The 24,788-nt window shown below is 39.6% G+C and overlaps 1 protein-coding gene across 3 annotated transcripts; it reads left to right on the forward strand.

Annotated features, from left to right (window-relative positions):
- Nucleotides 1-5,096: 5,096 nt before the first annotated feature.
- On the forward strand, nt 5,097-23,664 carry pou2f3 (POU class 2 homeobox 3). 3 transcript variants are annotated; one of them, XM_076889391.1, is made up of 13 exons: nt 5,097-5,212; nt 5,536-5,592; nt 10,718-10,746; nt 12,258-12,359; nt 13,480-13,585; nt 14,137-14,225; nt 16,574-16,780; nt 18,281-18,422; nt 19,425-19,558; nt 20,234-20,398; nt 20,678-20,720; nt 20,827-20,941; nt 22,266-23,664. In XM_076889391.1, exons 2-13 carry the CDS (start codon nt 5,544-5,546, stop codon nt 22,306-22,308), a joined length of 1,224 nt encoding a protein of 407 aa, XP_076745506.1. In that variant the 5' UTR covers nt 5,097-5,212; nt 5,536-5,543; the 3' UTR covers nt 22,309-23,664. The 3 variants fall into 3 exon arrangements, with proteins under 3 accessions (XP_076745506.1, XP_076745505.1, XP_014264727.1); XM_076889390.1 differs by lacking the exon at nt 5,097-5,212 and having other exon boundaries at nt 5,467-5,592; XM_014409241.3 differs by lacking the exon at nt 5,097-5,212 and having other exon boundaries at nt 5,467-5,592; nt 16,604-16,780.
- The last annotated feature ends 1,124 nt before the right edge of the window (nt 23,665-24,788 follow it).

Genomic DNA, 24,788 nt, shown 5'->3' on the forward strand with positions numbered 1-24,788 from the left:
AGGAGACGACGGAGCAGTGCAGGGGGCCGGCCGCGTGGAAGGCAGCGGCGGCGCCCCAGTGTCAAGCATACTGGCTGAGGCCCGGTGGGCACAGGACCAGGCGGGGCAGGACCAGGCGAAGCACAGGCAGAAGCTGGACCAGGCGTGGATGAAGACACGGAGGCTGGGCCTGGCGAGGCTGAAGGCTCTGATGAGGCTGGGCCTGGCGAGGCTGAAGGCTCTGATGAGGCTGGGCCTGGCGAGGCTGAAGGCTCTGATGAGGCTGGGCCAGACGAGGCTGAAGGCTCTGATGAGGCTGGGCCAGACGAGGCTGAAGACACGGAGGCTGGGCCAGACGAGGCCGAAGGCTCTGATGGAGCTGGACCAGACGAGGCTGAAGGCTCTGATGGAGCTGGACCAGGCGAAGCACAGGCTGAAGCCGGACCAGGCGAGGACGAAGACGAAGACTCGGATGAAGCCGGACCAGGCGAGGACGAAGACTCGGATGAAGCCGGACCAGGCGACGACGAGGCGGCCGCAGGTGGCGGCTGGACAGGCTCCTCAGGCCCTCCAGCGGAGACAGGAGGCTGAACGGGCCCCTCGGACCCTCCAGCCGACGAGGCATGAGGCTGGTGTGGTTCTCCGGAACCACCAGCTGACGAGGAGGGCTGCTGGACGGGCTCCTCGGGCCCCCCAGCTGAAACAGGAGACAAAGGCCGGAGCGGTCCCTCGGACCCTCCAGCGGAGACACGAGACGAAGGCTGGACGGGCCCCTTGGACCCTCCAGCAGAAGCCATCACAAAGCCAGCAGGCATGGAGTCCACTAGCAGACATGAAGGAAATGGGTGCTGTGCTGAGCACTGGCCCTGCTCAGACAGCACTGACACGGGGCACTTCCCAGGTGGCTGCTTAAACTCCAGGGGTCCAGCATCAGCTGAGGACTGGGACCTAGCCTCTGGGGAAGCCCTGGAGCGGCAAACAGTGCCAATGGCGGCTGAACCATGAAAAGCACCTTGAGTAGGACTTAGGCTTTCTCCCTGCATGGAGTGAACGAGTGGAACCGGTAATGCTGGAGCCAGAGCTACTGGGGCCTGCGCTACAGGCGGCACTGGAGCTACTGGGGCCTGGGCTGAGGGTGGCTGCGGGGGAGCTAACTGGGCTGAGGGTGGCTGCGGGGGAGCTAACTGGGCTGAGGGTGGCTGCGGGGGAGCTAACTGGGCTGAGGGTGGCTGCGGGGGAGCTAACTGGGCTGAGAGTGGCTGCTGAGCAGGCGACACTGGGAGCTGAGCTGCTGGAGACACAGGTGACACTGGTGTACTGGGGTGAAGGCAACGAGGATGCAGTCCCTCTCTTAAGGGAGGATGGAATGATTTAGTGATAAAGCTTGATGGGAACAGATGCTGATGCTGAGAATACCAGGCAGCGAGGGCTTCCAGGAGGGTAGCTGACTCTACCTTGCCTGGACCGCCCATGCCAAACAGTTCGAAGCAAATCCTGGCTCTCAGCGCTGTTATTAATTGTTTTAATCCGTTAATGTCCAAAAAACCAGCTGTGCAGAGGGTGGAAGACAAAAAGTTGTCGAAAAAGACCACCTGAAGGAGTCTCTTGGGGGTGTCCTCAGCGTGGATTACCTCCCGGCAGTAATTCCACAACTGCGCGAGATACTGAGACCGTGAGTCCGCAGGATCCATTTGATGGTTGCGTCATTCTGTCATGGTTGGCTGTGTGGCAGGCGTGCAAGCAGGAGTGGTGGATCCAAAATGCAGGACTCAGACACAGAAGTTCAACTTAAAGCGCAGCTTTATTGCTGGAAACCCTCTTACTAACTAAAGGCATCAAAAGACAAACAAAAACGCTGGTGGACTAAAACACTGAAGCAGAAAACACTGAACTGGAAACAAAACACTGGTAACACGGAGGCAAAACACACACAGCTTGTTGCGGGTACAACGCAACACTGACTCAGAGAAACACAGGGACTAAATACACTGGGAAGTAACGAGGAGAATGAGACACAGAAGGAGAGCACAGCTGGGGGAAATTAGAACTGACGAGACAAGCAAAGCAGGACACATTCACATAAGACACGGACCTTCAAAGTAAAACAGGAAGGATCACACAGAGACGCGAACTTGACACAGTGGAGACAGCAACTAAGAAACACAGAGACATAAACCATAAGGCAGAGGACTCTAAGAACCGAGAGACACAGAGGGGAAATCAAACATGCAGACACAGACTTACACAGAACAGAGGGGACATAGAGAAACATGAAGGGCAAGGGATCGAAACTAGAAACTCACACCAAGTACAATAATACAAAAATCACAAAGAACTAAAACGCTGGGTCAGGAGACCCAGGACCCTGACAATTTGGGATTTTCTAAGTGATTATTATTGATCAATGAATCATTCTCAATTATTTGTTTTTGCTTTTATTGGCATATATACACAGGCAAATAGTTTTAAGTGCTTAAAAGTAACTATCAAGCGAAAGCAAAAGTAAAAAGGGGAAAAAAAAGATAAACAAAGTGCAAAGCATGAAGAGCGAAGCATGAAGAGCCCAGCAACTATGGTCTCAGACCTCTTATTGTAACAACATGACAATTGACAACAACTCTAATAGAAATCCATGTGCAAAAGAGTTAAAATAGGAATGTCATCCTTTGGTGGTAGACATTAATATTGCTGCACAAATGTCTATACTTGCAGTAGATGGCATTTGACAAACTGGTATTGTGTTGTGCTCCTTGATGAAAATACACTGCATGTCCTCTAATGCTCTCAGGTCCAAGACTTATTCATGATTCCTAAAAGTAGAATGACAGGTAGAGCCTTTAATAACAAAGTTATTAAATCCGCCCATGAAATTTAGCCCAGTTTAGTTTCGTTTTTGTCAAAATTTCCCCAAGTTCTTTTTAAACTGAGGGAAACAGCATTTCTAAACATACTAGTTTTCTTTAGAATCATAAATGACTTCTATTTGCACACATTAACTGACAGAATTTCTTGAGAACTATCAAGAAATTACAAAGTGCAAAATAGTACAGATCAAACCTGGCAGACTTTGGAAGCGAAAGATTTCAGAGACTTTGGAAAGAAAACTAGTAAGAGATGTGTCTAAAGACCCCAGAACAAGTGCCAAGACACTACTGAATAACTTAGCCAAGTGAGGTAGTCTCAAAGAAGATGATCACTAGACCCTTGCACAGCTATGGACTGCGAGTTTGTAGACCAAGAAAAATTCCACTTCTGCAGATGAGACACCTTCAAGCCAGACTGAAGTATGCTAAAGACAACCTAGAGAAAGATTGTACAAACTGAACTTTGGTCAGATGAAAAAAAAAAACTAGAACTCTTTGGCTACAGAGATGCTGCTTATGTTTGGAGAAAGAAGGGAGAGATGCACAACCCAAACACTGTCCCAACAGTGAAACACGGTGGGAGGAGTCCAGTGGGTGGAAGGAATCATAAAGAAAGAAAGACGTGAAGAATTGAAAGAAAATGTCAATCAGTCCACAATAAAAAAAACTGAGTCTGGGTCATCACTTTGTCTTCCAACACAACAACAACCCATGCATACGTCGATGGAAGAAGTGCCTCCAGAAAACCAAAAAGAATGTAACTCACTAGCCTGCACAAAGCCCTGACCTGCATCCCATTAAAAATCTGTGAGGTGAACTAAAGACCAAGCACCATGCCAGATCACCAAACCCAGAGGACCTTCAGAGATTCATCAGCGAAGTGTGAGCTGGGATTGCTGAGGAGACGTGTGTGAGACTTATCCAGCAACAAGGATACATAACTGACACTTAGCATCAGGAGGCCTAATGATTTTTGACCCTGGTAGTTTTTGATTTTTGTAAACGAATTTTGTCTCTGTGCAAAGTAAAAAACATATAAGCATCTAAAATAAAACTATGAAAATTTCATTTTTATTTTATTTCATTCAGCCTAAAAATGATTTTTTCTTCTGCATCCAGTAGAAAAGAAGGTAACCCTTCACCATCTCTTAAGTTGTTGGGAGACTTCCCATGATGCACTGAGTGTTTATCCTCCACTCCTCTCTTTTCCTTCCGTGTTCCTTCCTCTTGTCTTTCAGCTATTTGTCTGTCCCTTCCTGAGCATGGTACTTGAGGTCTTGTCCTGCTGAAAAGGAGTTCTTCCTGCTCACTATTGTGCTATACCACATTACATGTAAATAGATGTACTTTCTTTTCATAACTTGGGATGTTCCTAACTTTCATGTAGTACTGTAAATATAAACTTAGGATAAATAAATGACTAAAATGTTGGATGTCTCAAATAACCTTAAAAACACTCTATATTTTCCAGCTAGTGGCAAGGCGATATGCCACAGTCACCTTTGTCTCTAGCCCTGCACTTTTTAATTCACACGAATCTTGTTTCTCACCTAGCGCCTAGGACCCCTTCAGATGTAAACACAGCTCCAAGCTGCCCAGCTCCTAATCCTCACAGCTGCTAACTACTGTGCAGGCCCTGCAGCCTTGAACTGTTCCCATTATCTCAACATATTTTAATGTTCTTTGAATTTCAGCTCCTTGACTGACTCATTTTTAAAAGGGTGTCATTTATTCTCTTATTTCAGTTTTGATTTGGTGAATTATTTGTTGGAGGGCTTTCAAATCTCACTCTGGAGTAGTGACAGGGTCAGTGAAATTTATTGCATTTCAGTACTCTCCCAAATGTCTCTTGTCCATGGAGCCTTGGCATATTTTGTTTCTATCTTATAGTTTTGCAGCTGTTATAGATTACATTTGTTTTTTTCAGCATGATTCAATTTTTAGTATTTGTTGCATGATATGAAAATATTTTTTTTCTCAAGACAGCCAAGTTAATACCTTCATGAAGGAATCACACAAATATCACTTAGTTATTCAAAACATACAAGGATAACTCCACATGAGGTTTTGGTACACACATGCACTCACACACACACACACACACACACATGCTCTAAAATTTAAAGCAAGCCCATTGTTGTTTTATGCAAAGTGTCTGAAGCTGGATAGGTCGCACAGAGACATATGCAAATCAGCCAGAGTCATCAGCAGGGTGTACTGCTGAGGTGAATGCTTTCCCACTTAGGAAAATCCTGATGAGCAGCAGTAAGAATTACAAAACTTCTTATTCCAACATTCACTTGCTTCCTTTTGAATACTTAGAGAGTGGAGGAGACAGCAACTGGAGCAGCACAGGCTTTTAACTCAAGGTGAGTCACTACTCCAACACCTCTGTTCATCAATGACATTTTAATATCTTTATTTCATTTTAAACGCACGGGTTGAGTTTTAAGAAGCGTTCCTGTGCCGCGTGGTTACGCCATATGGAGATGAGTGTTGTATGGGGCTATCGGCCTTGCTTATGAATATTACAAGTAGGGATCACACAGGAGTGTGTAAAGTTTGTGCGGTGGTGTGGAGGGGAGGGCGCATTAGAATAAACTCAAGATCATTTTCCTGGGTGGCCTGAGTGCTTCATTGTCCTGGTAAAGTTACAATCCTGTAGGAAAATCAGCTATATTTATCATTACAGATATTAAGATGAGCGCAGACACGGCAGAGCACACGGAGGCTCCAGGTGAACAGACGGGTAAGGATATTTTACCTTCTTCATGGTGCACGGATGGAGTTTGGAGTCTAGAAAGCTGTAGTTTTGGCCACTGCAGCTATCTTTGGGGAAAGATAGTGGAAAAGTTACAGGTTTATTTAATCTAATGTTAACATGGCACCAACAGCTTATTAAAATCTCTTTAAATGAAAATATTCTGAAATTTTAGGTACTTTTTATAAAAAGGTGAGGATCTTTATGTGTGACTTTAAGGTCACACATTAAAAGGCCAGATTGAAAACATAGATGGGTCTATGTTTCATCGTATTCAATAATATGCGGTGCAGAAATGTTTTCTGCTTTTAAAACAAAAAAAATGTCATTCATGCCTCATGCATGTAAAACATTATAAAAGCAACATGCACCTGTCTGGAAAAGGTGTATTTGTGTGGGGAAAATGTGACAGTTGGTTTCGCTTGAGGATGCCCAGAGGCTGAGGATGCCAAGCAGCCACGAAACAAAACCAGGAACCAGCAGCAGCAGAAAATGTGGAACTTTTACTCAGACAATAGCTGTGCGAGAGAAGTGAACAGCTCAGTTTCGTGGAAGTGACAAATGTCTGTACTTTTGCCAACATATGGTCAGGTGCACAGCTGCGTTTGTTTTCCCCACAGAAGATATTTTGATGCAGCTAATCATTTCATTAGTCATGTGATGATCTATTTTAAATGGATGAGTCACCAAATTAGTGACTACACATTGGTGTATCTGCAGATATTTCTATTTGTCTGGATGTTTCGAGTGGATTTTAGCCTCCACTCAAGCGCTCAGAAACTGAGTGTTTTAAGAGGTGCTTCTTCCCAACAAACACAAAAATGGGGACATTTTCTCTGGAAATAAATTGCTGTTGACGGTTTTGACATTGTTTTCAGTGTTGTGGGCAAACAGAAGCCCCATTGAGGTGGAGTGCAGATAGCAATCTCAGAGACAAACCTAAACAAATCAAAAGTATCTGCACGCTAACAGAGATACAACTAGATTTTCTTTTTTTTCCTATGTGAACTTCATAGTCAGGAGAATCAGGATGGGACAAAGTTGCCCTTTCTTAAAGGGCAGAATCCACCACAGACATGTTTGGACTATTGGATGGAAATGCTCTATTTACATTAGGCGCGGGAACACAAGTTTGAGTACAGCTTTCAAGAGGCATCATATACAGCACCTTCTTGCATGCTATGAATTTTCACACAGCTGGACTTCAAACAGACTTCCTACTTGAGAGATGAGATGTTAAAGACTGTTTAAAGCATGATATGGGAATGTGTGCTCTTGTATACAGCTTCGCCTGGCAATGTCTAGAAAAGTTCATCTGTATGTGAAAACTGCTCGCTTTGAGATAAACTAGAAAGCAAAAAAGGCAGAATATGAAGTGTTCTTATCTCAGGAGGATCTGCACCTGCACCTGCTCACTTACTGCAAACCTGTTGCTAAGAAATAATGTTTACCTTCACGCTGGATGCATTCCTTATGTTCAGAGGCGACTTTTATTTTCAGTGCAGGCCTGTGACAGCGAATGCTGTTGCCTGTATCAGATCCAAGTGTGATTAGACAATAGAAGATTGCGGTGAAAGGACAATAACCTCCTCTTTCATGTTTGTACTATTAAACAGGAAATAAAACATTGGTGTTTTTCCCCCCACTTTTCCAATTTAATTAAGCCCATGCTCACTTCATTTAAACTGGGTGCCTCACAGACTTGCAGGATCAGAGAGAGGAATCAGTGGGAGGATGCAGTTTTACAACCACACTCCTCACTGACACAGTTCCAGTAAGGAGTGAACATTATTGCCATTTTCCTTTGTTTATCTTTCTTTAAAACAAAGTCTTCCAGATGTCTGAAATGCTGCTCGTTTTTAACCTTAAATGTCACCCAGTTTCACTGAAAAGCAGCAAGCAAATATAGTTTTCCTGCAAATATCTGATAAAGTATTGACTTTAACAATTTTTTCAGCATCTTTAACTTTAAAAGGACAGCTACTGTACATAATCTATATCTTGCAATAACATTCTAGACTATGAAACACAGTGTGCCAGGCATTTTTTTAATGCTAATTTATTGTTAGTTAAAAAATTCTGTACATAGCAGCAACATTTAACACTTGTGTTTTAGCCAGTTTCATTTAAACTGCAGTTGTTCTATGCAGAGAAACAGGCTCATGGGAAACACAGGACTCAGACTTGTTGAAGGACTATTTGGTAACTAGATAAGATTAATAAAGAGAGGAGCCACGAAAACCATAAGAAGAGAGTTGAAGAAATTCTAAGGAAAATGAAAACAGAAAAGCAAAAACGCTACAAGAGCCAGCTTTTACATGGAGTTTACATGGAGCTTGGGTGAGGAGCAAAGGGGCAGGGCAAGGTGAAAAACACTGAAGCTTGACGAATATTTGACCAGGTGTGCCAGGAGGGGGAATTGTGTTTACAAAAATGTATATAAGTCACAGGAATATAAATAATATGATCTTATGCTCTTTGGTCTATAATTGTAAAGGGTTTTTTCATGGGCATGGAGTGTGATTATTTGTTTTTAAATTTATTTAGTTTCAATTTAAAAACATTTTTTAAATTAAGTTTTTTAATTAAGTAGGTAAAGGTGTATTGCATGTGGGCCCATGTGAAGCCACACTTGTCAAAGCAGTTCTAAAAAAAAAAAAAAGGTATATTTGGACTGCAAAAGAAAAAAAGAAAAAATAAGGCACATGTGCATCATTAAAAGGCCTTGAAGCACAAGCCACAGAAGTAATGGATGATCACAGGATCCTTTCCACTGTGAAGAAAAACTGTCAGAACTTCCATCCAGTGACACAACGAATCTAAAATGCCAGAGCATCTCTGAAACAGCACTATTGGACAGATGAAAGTACAATCAACATATATCCAAAACATTCAAAATGTGCTTTGCTAAAAAGGTAAAATAATCGTGTGGGTGTATCCAAACATATATGGACCTAACTATATCTCATTAACTATATCTCTCAAATAAGTTAACATGTTCAAAAAGGAGCAGGAAAAGGTTTATTTAATTGCTGTCCTTTCCAACTGTTTGGTAACTAATAATTATAACTTGTCTTTCCTGTTTATGCCCAATGCTATCATAACTCCTTCCCTGCAATTTGCTGACCAGAGCTCCATATTTAGGCTTTTTTGATGCCATGATTTTACAGGGCTTCATTATGGAGACAGTGCAGGTGGAGCAAATTAGTTTGCTGATAGGAAAACAGGGAAAATCAGAGTGACTGATTATTGTTAGAACACTTTGTCCATGCTTCACATGTGAACTTGTGACTATAAGCAGATTTTTAGGTCATTTGGAGAGTTAGGCAACAGCTGATGATACTCAAATATGTATGCTTTTCTTATCTGAAAGACCAAAAATCAACAATGAACACATTCATTAACTGTCAGATATTTAAAATACAACAATAGTTTGTTTCTGTCAACATATTGCCACAAATACTCACCAAAGCATCATGATTTGTGCTATTTGTGCATAAAAATAGTCCCCAAAAGGTGCACTGTGTACTTGTGTTTGAGTAACAGCGCCTGTTTTAGAATATGAAACTGTGAACATGTCACTTATTTTTAAAGCCTTCTCTTCATTTGGGCCAGAGCCAGGGTAGAGAAGTATTTTCAGATGAGCTAACACATCACTGCTTCTGGACCAGCAGATTATTCATAGTGTTAAGAATGTAAGGAGGGGGAGGTGGGAAACCTCTCTCTATATATAATATATCAAATATTTAAATGAGTAGAGTTTATTTTGTCCCATGTGCTCCCTGTGAAGTTTGTAATATCTTAGCTGGATTCTGTTCATTGTTTAAGGACTAACAGATGTAACAGATGAAACTTTTTTTCTTCTTTTAGTGTGCGTGACTTTTTGTGTCAATGCACGGTTTGCAAACATCGAGTATCTATGTGTGTGCGTAGACACAGGCTTCCTGCGCTCACAGCTGATTTGCATGTCTTGGTCATTTCCATACTGGAACCTAGGCTGTGAAGCTGGCTGTGCCATGGGGGAGGAGGTCTGGTTGGGAGTAGGTGACATAGTGATGGTGGTGAGGAGTTATGGGTGTATTTGCATTGTGTGTCTCCAGCAGCTCACTGCCTCTCTTTTCCCCAGTGCGCGCACACACGCAGTGCAGAGGGATAAATTTGACATTCAAATGATGTGAATTTATCCAGCACACCTCTGTGCTCTCCTCCCCTGTGAGATCGCTCTCTGTCCATTTAACATACGTTTAAAAGTGAGTTTTCTTGAAAAGACTTCAGACTTCTGAGCATCTGTGTGAAGAGGGGGCATCTAGATACTTAAACACCATTTAAAACATTTAAATATGGGATAAAATAATGAATATTAAGCAAAAGATTAAAAATAAAAAATCTAAATTAGTTTTCTTTCAATATCATTTAACAAGGTGCCAATTTTATTATCATTAAGTTGGTTGTTTAGTTTAGAAAACTTTAGAAATACAATAAAAACAGTTAAATGCGTACATACATGCTACCAAACTGATTCTTTCAAGTTGTATTGTCTGACTTATGATGTCTTCACACTTGCACTGAAGCCCTAAAGTTTCTTGTGAGAACATAAATGTGTGAGGTAGCGGCGTGTACTTTAAACAGTCTTTAATATTCTCACCAGCGTGAGAACATAGCAAGCAGTTGTCCTGTGAGTGTGCAGCAGGTGAGTGAGCGCCACGGTTCCTTCCTGCTGCTCTACCCAGGAACAGGTCTGAAGTGGATGTCACGTCGTGCTGTGTGTCACACGTGAGGAAGGGCAACTGCAGACAATGTCCTGACATTTTTCTTCAACATCTTAAAGTCAAGAAAGTCAAACCTCAAAAGTGATATTTTCTTCAGCAGCAAATTCTCACTTTATAAAAACCTGAAATATCTGATGTTGTTGCATCATAAAAAGCTAACCCTACAGCCTCATACCGATACATTTAACCTAACTCCAAATCTGCTTTTGCTGCATGCAGTACGACTGCCACAGAAACTCCTTTATTTAACAGCATTATTTCACTTTAATTTACAACAAAAGTTTGTCACAAATCAAAGTTTGATTAAGTCTGAATTATTCATTTTTTTCTGTTTTGACTTTCAGAGCGAAACGGAATCGACTTCAGTCGTCAGGTGAGTAGGAGCGCTCACGATATCACTCCCTGTGCTGAAATTTCCACGAACAAGCTCTCTGTTATCAGCAGCATGACTTGTATTGCTTTAAATACAGTAACGGCTTTAAACTACGATGTGTGTGTGAAGCTCACTGGTGCCTTTTAAGGACAAACATGGATCAGATTCACATTATTGACATGCACACATTTACTCAAACAACACATACATATGCTAAACAAATAACTGAAGAGCGCCTGTAACGTCTGACTGAGAGTAGCAGGGAGTGGATAACAAGCATCAAGAGGAAGCAAAGATTAAACTCAATCTCCAGGATCATGATATTGTTATTATTATTACTATACTGCTTTGGATGATTAAGCATTTTCTAATATTTTCATATTAACAGCTGCTCTCTGCAGCACCACAGTCCAGCTTGACATTGTAGGTTTTTAGCATTTTGGGACATATCTTCAGTGGTGAAAAAATAACATTTGCTGTGCTGTTATTGACTTTGCTCCCAAACTCTGTGGTTTGGGAAAAGCAACACTACTTACAGACCCAAGATACAGAGCCAAAAGTCAATAATTTCCCACATTACTGATTCCCAGACTGTTGTCGTCACTTTTTGGAACAAAAGCTGACTGACCTGAGCTTTAGGAGTAGACAGAAGAAATAAAAAATGATTGGTGATTGTTAGTTATTTGAAAATTTCCCTTTTGCTTATTCTTTTAGCAAATGTCACTCAAATGAGTAAATGGTAGATTTAGACATAGATATAGACAGTTTTGGTCTTAAACAAGTTTGCTGATGATAGGAAAACTGTATAACTTTCTGTAACCTTTGACACTCTAAATAACAAGGCTCATTTGCAAAATAAATATCCTACAGGCATGGGAACGGTGCTGAACTGACTAACTTTTTGACAGTTAACATCCTCAGGAAAATCTGCCTGCTCGCCAATGTGAATATTACTGTAATCTCTTTTGAAACAGTCTGCGGCTGTTTGGATACTTCTCCAAACGTTCTCTCTGGCAGAGGAAAACAGGTCTTTCAGTTCTCGAGCTTTCAGGAAGTGCCATCGCTCTCAGGGGTTAGTTAGTGGGGGGTGTGGGGGAGGGGATATTTGCATACTGACTTACCCAAAAGCAGGCAGAGAGAGTCTATCGTTCTTTGTATCGTGTTTAGTTACCAAACTGGTCTTGGCAAAGGTTCACAGGTTTTCTGTTTATGTGGTCTGTCTCTACACCAGTGGTTGCTAAACTTTTTCTAGCAAGGCTTCTTTTTGATTGAAATTATTCACAAACCCAACTTACGTGTTTTTGTTGGCCAGAAACAATTAAATAAAGAATTTAAATTCCGTTAAAATGAGATTAGATGTCAGATTCACTTATGTTCACTCCCATGGTTCCACATGCCTGGTGGCTCTGTGCCACAGGGGTCTCACACAGCTGTATGAGGAACGGTTTTTAATATCCTCATCAGAAGTTAATAGTTCATTGTGTTGTTTGGCTTTGTTTTCCACGTCTTAGATAAAAACAGAGGACATTCATGACTCACCTCATTCAGGCTCCACCGTAAAGACATGCCACCTGACACAGAGCTCTCCAGTGCACGGAGGTCAGCTGACTGGGGTAAGATATAGACTCAGATTTAAAAATGGGAGTGTATTTTATTTTCTTATAGGGCGTACTATAGAGTAACTCTCAGGGAATCAGTGGCATACTCTTATATTAATTTGATTGTTATTGCAGATGCATTCATTTGGAAACAGCTCTGTATTGAGAGTGCAGGAACTTTACTTACCTAGAAAACAACATGTTAACTAACATTATTTTCTGCTTTTACCTTTATTTCATATATTGGATATTTATAAACTAATGAAACCAAAGTGCTATTACAGATTAAACAACCCAACACTGATTGATTAGTACCATCTCAACCAGCTACAGAGGAGAATTGTACTTACATAGTTATGTATCCATTATGGTAACGCAATCTCTGTTTCTAAATGATGTGTAGAGTTTTACTATAAATACAAAAATCTTCAGCTTTAACAGAAACCTTAGAGCGGAGGAAAACTTTAAGAAATGCTAAAATCATTGTGCTCTTAGGTGATTAACTGACAGAAAAATATGTTTTTGTCTTAATACTTCAAATTCCTACTTTTGCATGTATAATTTTAACGATTTTGTATAATTTTTTTAAAAAAAATTTAATTTGTGAACTTTTTGACCAATATTTTGCATTTTAGAAATCTGTAGTCATTATCAAAGTACTTCAGCACATTTTATTGCTTTGGTAATTAGCATTATTCTTTAAATTGTGTTTTTGCTTTTTGTAAGGTAAGTGATAAAATAAGAAATCAAATGCAGTTTTTTTACTACTTCATCTCGTGTTTTATTTTAACACAATCATCAGGAAAAAGTAGCAACAAAAATCTAAATATAAAGTACAAGTAAATTAAAGTTAATTGACTTATTAATTTACTTCCATCCATCCATTCGCTTCCGCTTATCCTTTTCAGGGTCGCGGAGGGCGCTGGAGCCTATCCCAGCTGTCATAGGGCGAGAGGCAGGGTACACCCTGGACAGGTTGCCAGTCTGTCGCAGGGCTAACACATAGGGACAGACAACCATTCGCACTCACATTCACTCGCACATTCACACCTAGTGGCAATTTGGATTATCCAATTAACCTATCCCCACAAGTTGCACTTCTCACTCATTTTTCTTGTGGTGCTTTCTGCTCCAGGAGCTCACATCTCTCCACCCCATGCAGCAGCTGGTTCTGATGCCTCCTTCTCACCTGCCATCTCCCTCCCCCTTCCTGCTCTCCCAGAGTTCCTCCAGTCACCAAGGTGAGGTATCATAAAACATCCAGTCAGATCACAGCTCTGGGAATAGTTAAGACCAGTGCTTTCCTTTCAGGGGTTAAAGGCACCATTACATATTAGAACAGACATTTAATAGACAGCAACTTTGCACACCACATCTACACATCAGCTGGTTAGCTTACCACAAAACAACCTCTTAACGTGTTATAGCTTGTTTTATAGCTTGCTATCAAGCTTGTATAAAAACAGAAGCATAAAACCAAGCCTGCAGGAGAATTTCTTTCGTACCCAGGCAAAGTAAGTTAAACAAATGTCTTAAAGGAATAGTCAAACATTTAAAAAAAATAGGCTTGTTTTTTCTTTAAAATTGTTCAACAGCAAAATACTCTTGCTAGCAAACATCATGTGCATTTTAGCTGACTTGTAAGCTTATCCAAAATCTAACAGATGGCTGAAACCAAGAACAGTTTACCTACTTGGCCTTATGTGGACACCTTAGGCTATGTCAAATATTTAAATATAAACACACAGTCACAAACAGTAATATTATTATTCTGTGCTGTTTTTCTTTGCAGCCCTTCTGCAGCAGAACCTGCTATCTCTTCCTAGCCAGAGCCCAACTGGTCTTCTTCAGCATCAGCCTGGTCTGGCTCTGACTCCACAGGTAAGTCCAGAACACTTCCAAGTGTGCTGCACCAGAGGCAGACAATAAGACTACAGGTGTAAAACTGCTTTATTTCTGTGGAAGCACATTTGACAAACAAATGAATTGTGGTTAAGCTTTGGCTAATTTTAGATAACGGACAACTTTGTTGAGGTTTGGGAGACATCGAAGTCATAATACATTTAAAAAAAAATAGTTTACATCATCAAATCTGAAAAATGTTTCCACCTCACCTCCTCGGATTTAGCTGATTTTTATTGTTTAGTAACGTCGATCTGTTGATTGAAGGCATGCAAAATTTTACAATGCCTTCAAAGTTAGGTCCGAAAAATAGAATTTTCCAACAAAGTTCCAAGTCAGAATTTTCATCTGCAACTTGGAGTCCCAACTTGGAAAGTTGTAGCAGCCTCACTAATCTCACATTAATGGTCCAAGATGGTGGCGGTGAATGTAAACATAATAAAACTGCAAAACTTGTAATCTGTCCTTCCTTTGTTGTATATTTGTAACTTGCAAAAAAAAAAACCATATAAAGAGTGCTGACCAGGATCTGCACATGAACATGGGGCAGCATTGTGTTTAAGCACCAATAAAAAAAACTACTAGTGCTACATAAATTGCTTCAGCTTACTTAGCTGAGTTTAAATATGTCAAATTAATTTATATAGCCATTTTCACAGATGAAATTCGTAAAGTGCGTCACAGTAAAACACAAGAAATAAAAGTATAACATAACTTTACTACTGGAACAACTCAGGAATTACGTCACTCCCACCTCCAACATCCGGTTTCCGAGGTATCTGGAATGTGGAAAAAATAATAAATTAAAAAATTAAAACAATGGTATTCTCCTTTAACACACGCTACCCACTCTCAAGCTATGTCTTCAAAGCTTCAAAGGAAAAAAAACATCTACTTATGACTCTTTGTTTTTTTTACTTGAGATATTTATTGAAAAGTAATCATTTCAATCTATGAAAATCTTCCATTTCCTCCTGCGTGCGCCAGCGCATCACAAACTTCTCCAGCATCTAAACATGTTTGATCCAAGCTGTCATAAAGCAAATGTGAACACCGGTGATGTTTCTCTATTTCACAACCTTAAGTTAGATTTGCATATGTTAAATTAAGGCTATATTAGACATTTACATTGATGCAGAAGGAATCACAGCTGGAAAATGAGCCTTTTATCAATATGTAGGTAAAAAGGAGACCTTTCATGTGATATGATCAATTGTTTTGACCAGCCACCTATCAAACAACATGATGACATTTTAAGGATTCATGCCATGAAGCTCCCGGCGCACAGTTTTTGTGCTGATGTTAATGCCAGAGGATGTTCGGAGCTCTGCAGTTACTGAATCAGCAGAGCGTTGGTGACCCAGTGACCCTGCTCTGTAACTTTACGTAGTCGCCACTTGACGGCTGACTTCTGAACATTTCCACTTTGTAATAGTGCCACTTACAGTTTATCGCAGAATATCTAAGTGGGAGGAAATTTCACAAACTGACTTGTTCCACTGGTGGCATCCTCTTACAGCACCATGATCGAATTCAGTATGCTCTTTAGAACAATACATTATTTCACTATTGAGCTTATTTTGTGTTGTCTTTACCTAACCTTGTATAATCTTCAGGGATAGTGTTGCTTTTAAATTGGGAGAAAAATGAGTCAGTGAATTCACAGCAAGCCAAGTCAAATGTTCTGCATTTTGCACACTCTGTCTAAGGAATCATCCTTAATTTGACCAGTATTTCCAGTAGAGAGGAGACTCTAAATAGTCAGAAATTTGTATACGGGCTTCACATCTTAACCTAAAACAGAGCAAACTAATAATGCACTAAGATACACTGCCAAATGGAGGTTCAGAAAGCAAAAGAAGACAGTTGTTTGATTAAGTTTAGATATAAGGGGGAACAGTTACTACAAAGGATAATCCTCCTTTCTGACTCTTAGAATGATCATATTTTACAAAATGAACATGTTTTATTTATCGTGGCCTGGAAGTAGTTACCAATCACAGAAAGTCATCAGGAAAGTGTTTAATGAGGGTTGCAAAGGACTGTTTTTCCACAGACTTCTCAACAGTCCAAAGTCCATTAAACTCATAGCAACTCCAGAGAAGTCGCCCCCTGCTGGCCATTAAACAGAATGTGAGTTGAAGGCACCTCAGCTGGCTTCACTGTTCAGCCCAGAAAGCGATATCTATGATCCTGCCAGGAAACTAAACAGTAAAAGCTGAAGTTGAAGCTTTTGTCCTGCATATGCATAACAGTCGTTTTTTGTCTCAGTACAGTAAAAACTTGTGTTGTTGTTTTTTTTACCTTACATCACCTGGAAACTGAAGATTTCCCTCTGTGATGTTTCTCTGATCCAGGCTATGGGTCGCTCGGGTCTGGCAGGACCTTCCATGGAGAACCACATGGACATGTCCCACCTGCAGATGCCCAAACACATGTCGGTGCCTCCACAGGAGGAACCTAACGAGCTGGAGGATCTGGAGCAGTTTGCTAAAGCATTCAAACAAAGACGGATCAAACTGGGTTTCACTCAGGTAAATCAGGCCCTATAAAAAGACCTGAAAGACTGTATTCACTCAGTGCATTGACTGTTTTCTCTTTTTATGCTGCAAAAAATATAGAGAAAGTTACACAAGACTCTGGGTGTTGCAACATGCTCATGAAAACCAGATGGTAGTTGTGAGGTTTTGGCCTGTGGTGACCACGCTTAATTTATTCAGTTATGCATCAGAGTCCAGATTTTTTTTAAGACCATGTTTACATAATCTTATAATTAGAAATTAGGAGGCTGGAGCCTATCCTAGCCCATAATCCACCAATCATTCCATGATTTAGGTTTACACTGTATCTAGCTTCACCTTTATCTTTAAGTAATTAGCCTATATCTTACAGATTTGTTACTGCTTTTGCTTGGATACTTAATAATAATAATAATAATAATAATAATAATAATAATAATAATAAAAACATATATGGTCACAGTTAAGCAGGTTAAAAAAGAGGGCAAAGAAGGCCACATGTCCACCCTCATGATTTTATAACCACAAGTCATTTGGGAGGGATTCAAGTTCATGTAGATAAACGATAATCAGTTCCAGAAGAGTAAAACCAGACTCTGGCACCACTAAGTGTTTATTCAATATTGCTGGTTTGCTTCAAGGGAATTTCCATAAACCTTGCATGAGAAAATAGAGGGGCGGATGGATCGTTTCTGACAGAGTATTTACAAATTCGCCAGTACACCAGGTCTTGCATAACCCCCTGCAAGTCCTATACAGTTTTATTTATTTATTTTTTATTTAAAAGCTACAACTAATAATTCAGCCAATGCCTCTTTATAGCCTAGTGTTACCTGTTAAATCTCATTAATTGATTTTATAGCCTTATAAAAACAGTTTAAAGAACTTTAAAGAAAAAAGCTACAGATCCAAATGTAATGACCATTTTTCACAGTTTCTAAACCTAACCAAGTAGTTTTTAGTACAAAAATTTAATGACGAAGTTCATAGTGCATAAGTCCAACTAAGAAGTTGTATCCGAATAGTGATGAAACTTATTTAGCAAAGGACAGCGCAAGTGAGAAAGAGATAGAAAAAAATAAGTTAAACAGAGTGCAAAACTCAAAGTCATTAGGGAGGGATTTTAATTTGTTGCAGTGAGCCATGATCAGTTGTGTAGGAGAAAAACTAGTACTTGGCAGTCCTGAGTCTTTTTTTGGTTTGTTTTTTGAGAATCTCAAATAGTGCAGAAACCTTCCATGGAAGAATAGTTTGGCAAAGGGATCGTTTCTGCATTGCAGGCCTTGGTTGATCCCTAAATGTAAACAGTTGTAATTAGTAGATAAAGCTATCTAGCAAGTTCCCATGAAAGTCAAAAAAGATGGAAGTTGGGGAAAAAATAAGCAAAACCAATTGTAGGTTGAAATCAAACACAAACGGTGGTCTCATGGCTTAAAAACCACGATTTGCTGATTGAACTGCTTTTGCATGAGAGATCCATCAATGTTTTGTGTTCTGTTGTGTTTGTACTCACAGGGAGATGTTGGCCTTGCAATGGGAAAACTCTACGGGAATGACTTCAGCCAGACCACAATCTCTCGATTTGAGGCCCTGAACCTGAGCTTCAAAAACATGTGCAAACTCAAACCTCTGCTGGAGAAATGGCTGAGCGATGCCGGTACGCAGCAACTCTTATTATGTTTCCTATACTACCATTAAAATTGTAACAAACTATTCTTCCTCATCACAACAAGTTCATATAGTACAGCCACTGCTGATCACAGAAAATCAGGATCTGAAAATCTGCACAGTAAAACAATGTTTAACTGTTAATTATAACTGTTAATCCACCCGTACGTGCAAGCTTTTTAATCAAGACGATATTTGTAATGCTAAAATATAATTATTGCTTTGATTCATGAATCTACTGTTTTAAAAAACAGAAAAATAGTAAATCACAATTCTATTTTTATTTTTATTAAGATGCTAAACTACACTTATTTTACCTTCTTCCTTCGTGAATAGAATCATTAGTTTTAGTGGTTGAATGTTATGCTTGATTAATTCGTGACTTCTTAGTGACATCCTCAAATTTGGGTGTGAGTAACATGTAACGTGAGTTTTTTGCCTGTATAAATAGCAATATAATTTTTAGTTTTTAACACATTTTAGTTAGATTTCTAAAATGTGTGTTTTCTAAATCTAAATAAATTGAGCAGTATATTTTTGAGCAATAAATAAATTGTAAAAAATGCAGGATGCTGCATGGAGCAAATGTGGCAAATTAAACTCATGTAAGCAAATTAATGTTTTTGTTTTTTTTTTAATTATCAGAAGATTCAATAAATATTCAATTTTCTGGCTATCATTTCGCAGTCCAGGCTTTACAGGGTGAAGCACTATTTTATTTTTGCTATTTATACCTGAATTGGCCCTAATAAAATATGAAACGCCTGATCAGTCATTACATGAGCTAACATGCAGACATAAGAAGTCTGGATTTAACACTAAGGAATGCAGATATGACTGATGTTGTTAATCACACCCGTGGATTTACAAAAATGTCTGCTACAACTAAACCCATCAGATATCATCTTCTCAGAAATGTTGAATATGTAAAATACTAACACTGGGACACAAAATATGTTATAAAATCTAAGAATCTCATTTTTTACATCAGAGAACTCACCTTCTGACTCGATGAGCAATTCCAGCTCTCTGCCGGCCCTGATGGAGGGCTACGGGCGCAAACGGAAAAAGAGGACGAGCATTGAAACCAACATCAAAATGACTCTGGAGAAACGTTTCCTGGATGTAAGACTCATTCATTACTTGTCTTGTTTTCATGGTGAGCATGGTGAAATCCTTTATAACTGAATAAGCGTTACACGTTAATGAATACAACCTGGAAAAATCTGTCCTGTAGAAGGAGATATCTAAAACTTGGGTTAGTAAAACACAGTATGATGCAAACAAACAACATTGTTATAAGCTCTCCTCTGTTAGAGGACTTGTATTGTGGGAGGGAAGGTAAGAAAAGAGGTACATCGGGACTGTTAAGATGGTGGATGACTGTAGACATGAGCTGGCTGAATCCATGAACACAAAGAAATTAATAGGATAGTCCTGACAGTTGGCCTTCAGCCTCCACTCTTTGTTCCCTCTGCTGCCGTGCAGGCGTTCTAGTTTATGCAAATGTCCAACTACCATTGGCTGCAGTTTTGAGATGGGCCTCTCAGTCAAGAACATCCCCCGTGTGGACCTAACTGTCATCTGCTTTTATATTTGATTTTTATTTACAATTTAATTTTAATTTGATTGAGTTTTAGAATCTTTTTAGTGACGACCAAGTAATTTTCTTTTATCATTGCTTAATACGGTGCTCATTCAATAACCTTGGACACTCATTGTTTGTCAGGCAGATATCAACGTTATGCACCTCCTGTGCAAAATTACAAGGTCAAAATCGTGCATATTTTTGAATTTCAGAACCCTAAGCCCAACTCTGAGGAGATAACCCTGATCTCAGAGCAGCTGTCCATGGAGAAGGAGGTGGTTCGAGTTTGGTTCTGTAACCGTCGCCAGAAGGAGAAGAGGATCTACTGCCCGACATCAACTCTACCTGTCAAGTCTCACACCTACAACTCCAGGATGGTTAGCCACCTGATATATGCTTTCTTTGACTTAGGTGGCAGAGCACTCTTATGTCTGCAGAGAGGAAATGTTTAATTATCTTCAATTATAAAAGTCCAAGTATAGTGTGTAAGTTGTTAGCCACGCAAAGTAAACAGGTCTTAAGTTGGACTTTTCTTTGAGCCAAGCACTTTAAACGCCTCCCAAGAGGATTGGTAGATATATTAGAGGGTTACCTATAACCTGCTCTTTGTAATGCCAGTATGTTTAACCATCCTAACATCCATTTTATTGTTTCAGGCCTCTGCATCCAGGTCCTACAGCCCTCTGGCTTCAGGTGGAGGCAAGTCCCATCCAGCTTCAATAATGTGCCTTTCACTGTCATGTGTATACAGTAATCATCTGTATATGCGTACATGTTAAATAATATTTTAACCTTGTTTTTACAGTTTCTTCAAGTTCATCCCCAAATAGTATGAGCCGTGAGGCATCTCCCAACGGTCTGTCTGCAGCCTCCACCTCTCTAACCTCTCCAGTCAGTGCAGCTTCCTACAGCACGTCAGGGTAAGAAAGAGTCACACAGACATCCCGTTTTTCTGTAAAAGATATTTTTTCCTTCACTCCAGCATCAATATTAGTTTTAGGATGTCAGTTCAGGACGTTGTTACCATGGAGAGAGTGTTTCACAAGCCGTTATCAATAACTGGCTGCTTCACATCTACTCCAAAAACAATGGAAACTGTTTGTTTAACTTTTCCTCAGAAACTGAAAAAATAATTAATTTGCTTAGATATCCAATCCGTCAGCACTTAAATAACGTCTGTCATTTGAAATTTAAATGAGCAGTTTGTAATTTTATTGGCACAAGTTAAATGAGGAGAGTGATGCCACTTCCAATAAAAATAAAACTAAAGCCAATAAGCAGTTAGCTCAGACAAAAAGGGTATTTGAGATGGATTATGTGCAGGAGTTTAACAGATATGAAAAAGTGGCATTGTTGTTTTTGTTTAAGACTTTTCAGCACTCTTTTGCAACACACACAGACGTATTGTCAAAACTCTGATTATTACGCAAGCCTAGGAAGTATTTCCTCATAAATCGGCTGTGTGCCAGGCAGGATATGGACACACCATGAAAGATTCGGGGATGGAACATAAACTGAAGAACTGCTTTAATGCTGAAGTCTTACAAAAATAAAAAGAAACAATGGCAGAGCAGACAGCCGAGAGAGAGGACGCAACAAAGGGAAATAGGAACACTGAAGTTATAAACACACACGAGGTGACAAGGGGAGTGGATACACACATGACAGCTGAACCTAATTGAGAAAACAAGACAAGGGAAGTAAAATCTAAAACAAGACACTGAGATTCAAGGAATAAAACACAAGCCAAACTGAAGTCATGATGAAAAGCAAAACCTCAGAATATAAATGTAAAGGAACAAACCAGGAAACACTGTAATAAGTGAAATACAAAACTCAAAACAAATAACTCACAAGGAAGAGTCGGAGACCATGACAGTTTCCTTGTTTGTGTATTAATTTATTCAGTTTATTCTTCAGATGATTTGCTTGTGGAGCTTGATTTTCTGTATCTATATATCTATGTGGAAAAACACTGCGCTTGTAGGTTTTCCCCTTGACTGATGAGCTATTAAGATGAGTTCAGGTTTAAAAATAGGTCCAAAAATGAAGGACAACATATGTATATTTAGAATAGCATGGCTTTCTTTCATTAGTTCTGCTCTTTTTTTACATATACAGATTTAAATGCCAATATTAAAAATAAAACTGTGGACCTTTTTTTTAAAAATTTATCAGAATTGTTTCCTGTACTTTTTAAAGACATTTGCCTAAGAGCTTGCGATCTTCCCTCTGGTCTTTCAGGTCATGGTACCGCACATGGAACCATCCCACATATCACCATTGAAAAACTGTATGACATGAAGTTTTTGAAGGTAGTTTTCTTCTAGAAGGATGCATGGAGTCGCTCATTGTCCCGTAACACACATGGTTACAGCTACAGGTGAAAGCTCACACGGACACATGAGACAAAGAAGCGGGAGCAGCACAAGCAGAGGACTGCGTGCCACCACTCTTCTGTCAACACTCACTTCATTGCTCATGCAAGTCCCAACAGCCTTCAGCTGTTTGATTTGTGTTCAAGTGACTCTTTATTCAGTTGCAAATATGAAGAACACACACACAAATCACACACACACAAATATCCTAAACAATGGAGGGAAACGTCCTGTCTGAGCCTGTAACTGCCACTACTTAAAATAATTTATATTGCGCATCAGCCTGTTTATAATGCCATCTTTCTCCTCTCATCTGTTGTTTTTTTAATGTTTATATTGTATTTAGTGTTGATTTCAGGGTGTTTTTAGGGATTTTACAGGTTTCATGTATGTTTGTTAGTGCTGCAACTTACTACTTTTATTCAACACTGTACTCTCGCTGTACCTGAATAAGATCTGGACATGTCACATGAAACGACTTTATTTCAGTTAAAAAACACGTATTAAAACAAACAGAAATGCCATGCCCTGTGTCAAGCTCATTACAGATGAAACTTTGAACCATAATTTGAATTTCATCGTGCCATCTGGCTCTTATCAAAGCTCTGAATGGGCTATTTGTACGGTTCGTTAACAAATCACATATGTGTTAGACACTTTTATGGATATTGAGTTTTATGGCAGATGTGGAGGTTTCTTCAAACCGTTTAGACCCTTTGCGGGCAACTCAGTGAATCCTAGCAGTTACATTACCTACATCCTGAAATAATAACTGATGGGGATTTTTTGTGCCATTTAACACTCAAGTTTTCCAGAGAAAGTTGTAAAATATAAAATATCACCAGACCTTTTTTTTTGTTTTGTTTTTAGTTTGGAAGTGGAGCACTTAAGCAAGTGTTGACAGAGTTTCTCTTTATTTTGTAGCTCGTAGCTTGCTCTGTCCTCAGTTCACTTGTGTTTGCCTCTCTGCAGTTTCTGTTTTGAGTGTCCATTGTATATTTTTTGTCCGGGGTTAAAGTTTTGCAGTGGGACCAAACTCCAACTTCAGCCATAAAATGAAAACAGCCACTATATTTACTGTATGTTATGTAACGTTACAGCAGAGTCATGTTTTTACTGATGTAACTGAAGCTACCACTGTAAAGGTGAAAATGGAAACAGTGACGTGTGATCCTCTGAGTCTCAGAGAATCGTTTGTATTTACCTCATACTGAATGTTTATTAACATTTATTTACTTTCTTTCAATAAAAAGAGGTTGAACTTCTGTGTTGTTGGGGTATTTTTGTCATGACTGACAGTGTTTCATACCCAGCATTGGCAGTGTGTTCAGGATCGTTGTCATGCTGAAAAATGAAGTTGCTGCCAATCAAATGTTTTCCATATGGTATTACATGGTGGGGGGATCCAAATCTGATTTCATAATCCCATCAATTTTGACAAGATCTCCAATAGCACTGGCAAAGATGTTGCCCAACACTATGGCAGAGCCTCCACCATGTTTCACACTCACTGTGTCTCGACCTCCTCCACACACACTGATGAAGAATTGAACCAAAAGTTTAAAATTTGTAATCATCCTTCCATCAGACAGGTTGCCACTGAGCCCATTTCTGATGAGGCTTCAGTGAAAAGTTGATAGATTAACTGATAAGTGAAAAGTAGACAGTGTCCAAAGAAACACTTTCAAGGATACTTTAGAAATGACATGTCTAGTTTCTTGAACACAAAATATAAAGTGGTGAGGGGTGACTCGAGACTTTTGAACAGTTTATTTTTATAATTAATTACCAAAAAACAAATTCAAATTTCACATTTTTTGAGATGCACTGAATTTTAATTTATTCTCTCCAAGGCAGGAGGTAAATATGCACTCACACAAAGAAATAAATAACATATTATTAAAATCACCCACATCCACTGCACAGTAATATCTTTAGTTAGACCATATCTCAGTCTAATATCTTATACTCAAGTTTCCCCAAGTCTCAGAGTGTGCATAAACAACTGACGTGTTCAATTCCATGAAATCTTACTGTAACCCACATCTGAACCTCCCAATTAAACACCAAATGCAAACATCCAAAAACCGGAAAATTTCCAGTTTGAGCTCCGGCTTAAATATCGCATAATTTGCACAGATTGTTAAAAATCTCAGATTTCCAGTTTTGCCTCAGGGCATCAGGCATCGTCATCTCAGCTGCAGCTTTTATGTTCCTGTCATTCACCACCCTCATATATCCCCATGAGTAAGGAAATCCTATAAAATCAAATATTTATTTTTAACTGGCAGTGAATGAGGCACATCCATTGTGGTTTAAAAACACTTTCATGGTATTGATTCTTTAACTCTGTAATGTCAAGTTATTCATATTTGATACATGGCTTTTA

This window comes from Maylandia zebra, linkage group LG10 (assembly GCF_041146795.1).
Source record: "Maylandia zebra isolate NMK-2024a linkage group LG10, Mzebra_GT3a, whole genome shotgun sequence".
Taxonomy (NCBI): Eukaryota; Metazoa; Chordata; class Actinopteri; order Cichliformes; family Cichlidae; genus Maylandia; species Maylandia zebra.

Coding starts and splice junctions, on each gene's coding strand:
- pou2f3 (XM_076889391.1), top strand. CDS start 5,544: ATGAGCGCAGACACGGCAGAGCACACGGAGGCTCCAGGTGAACAGACG. Junction 5,593..10,717: donor GGCTCCAGGTGAACAGACGG/GTAAGGATATTT, acceptor TTTGACTTTCAG/AGCGAAACGGAATCGACTTC. Junction 19,559..20,233: donor TGGAGAAACGTTTCCTGGAT/GTAAGACTCATT, acceptor TTTGAATTTCAG/AACCCTAAGCCCAACTCTGA.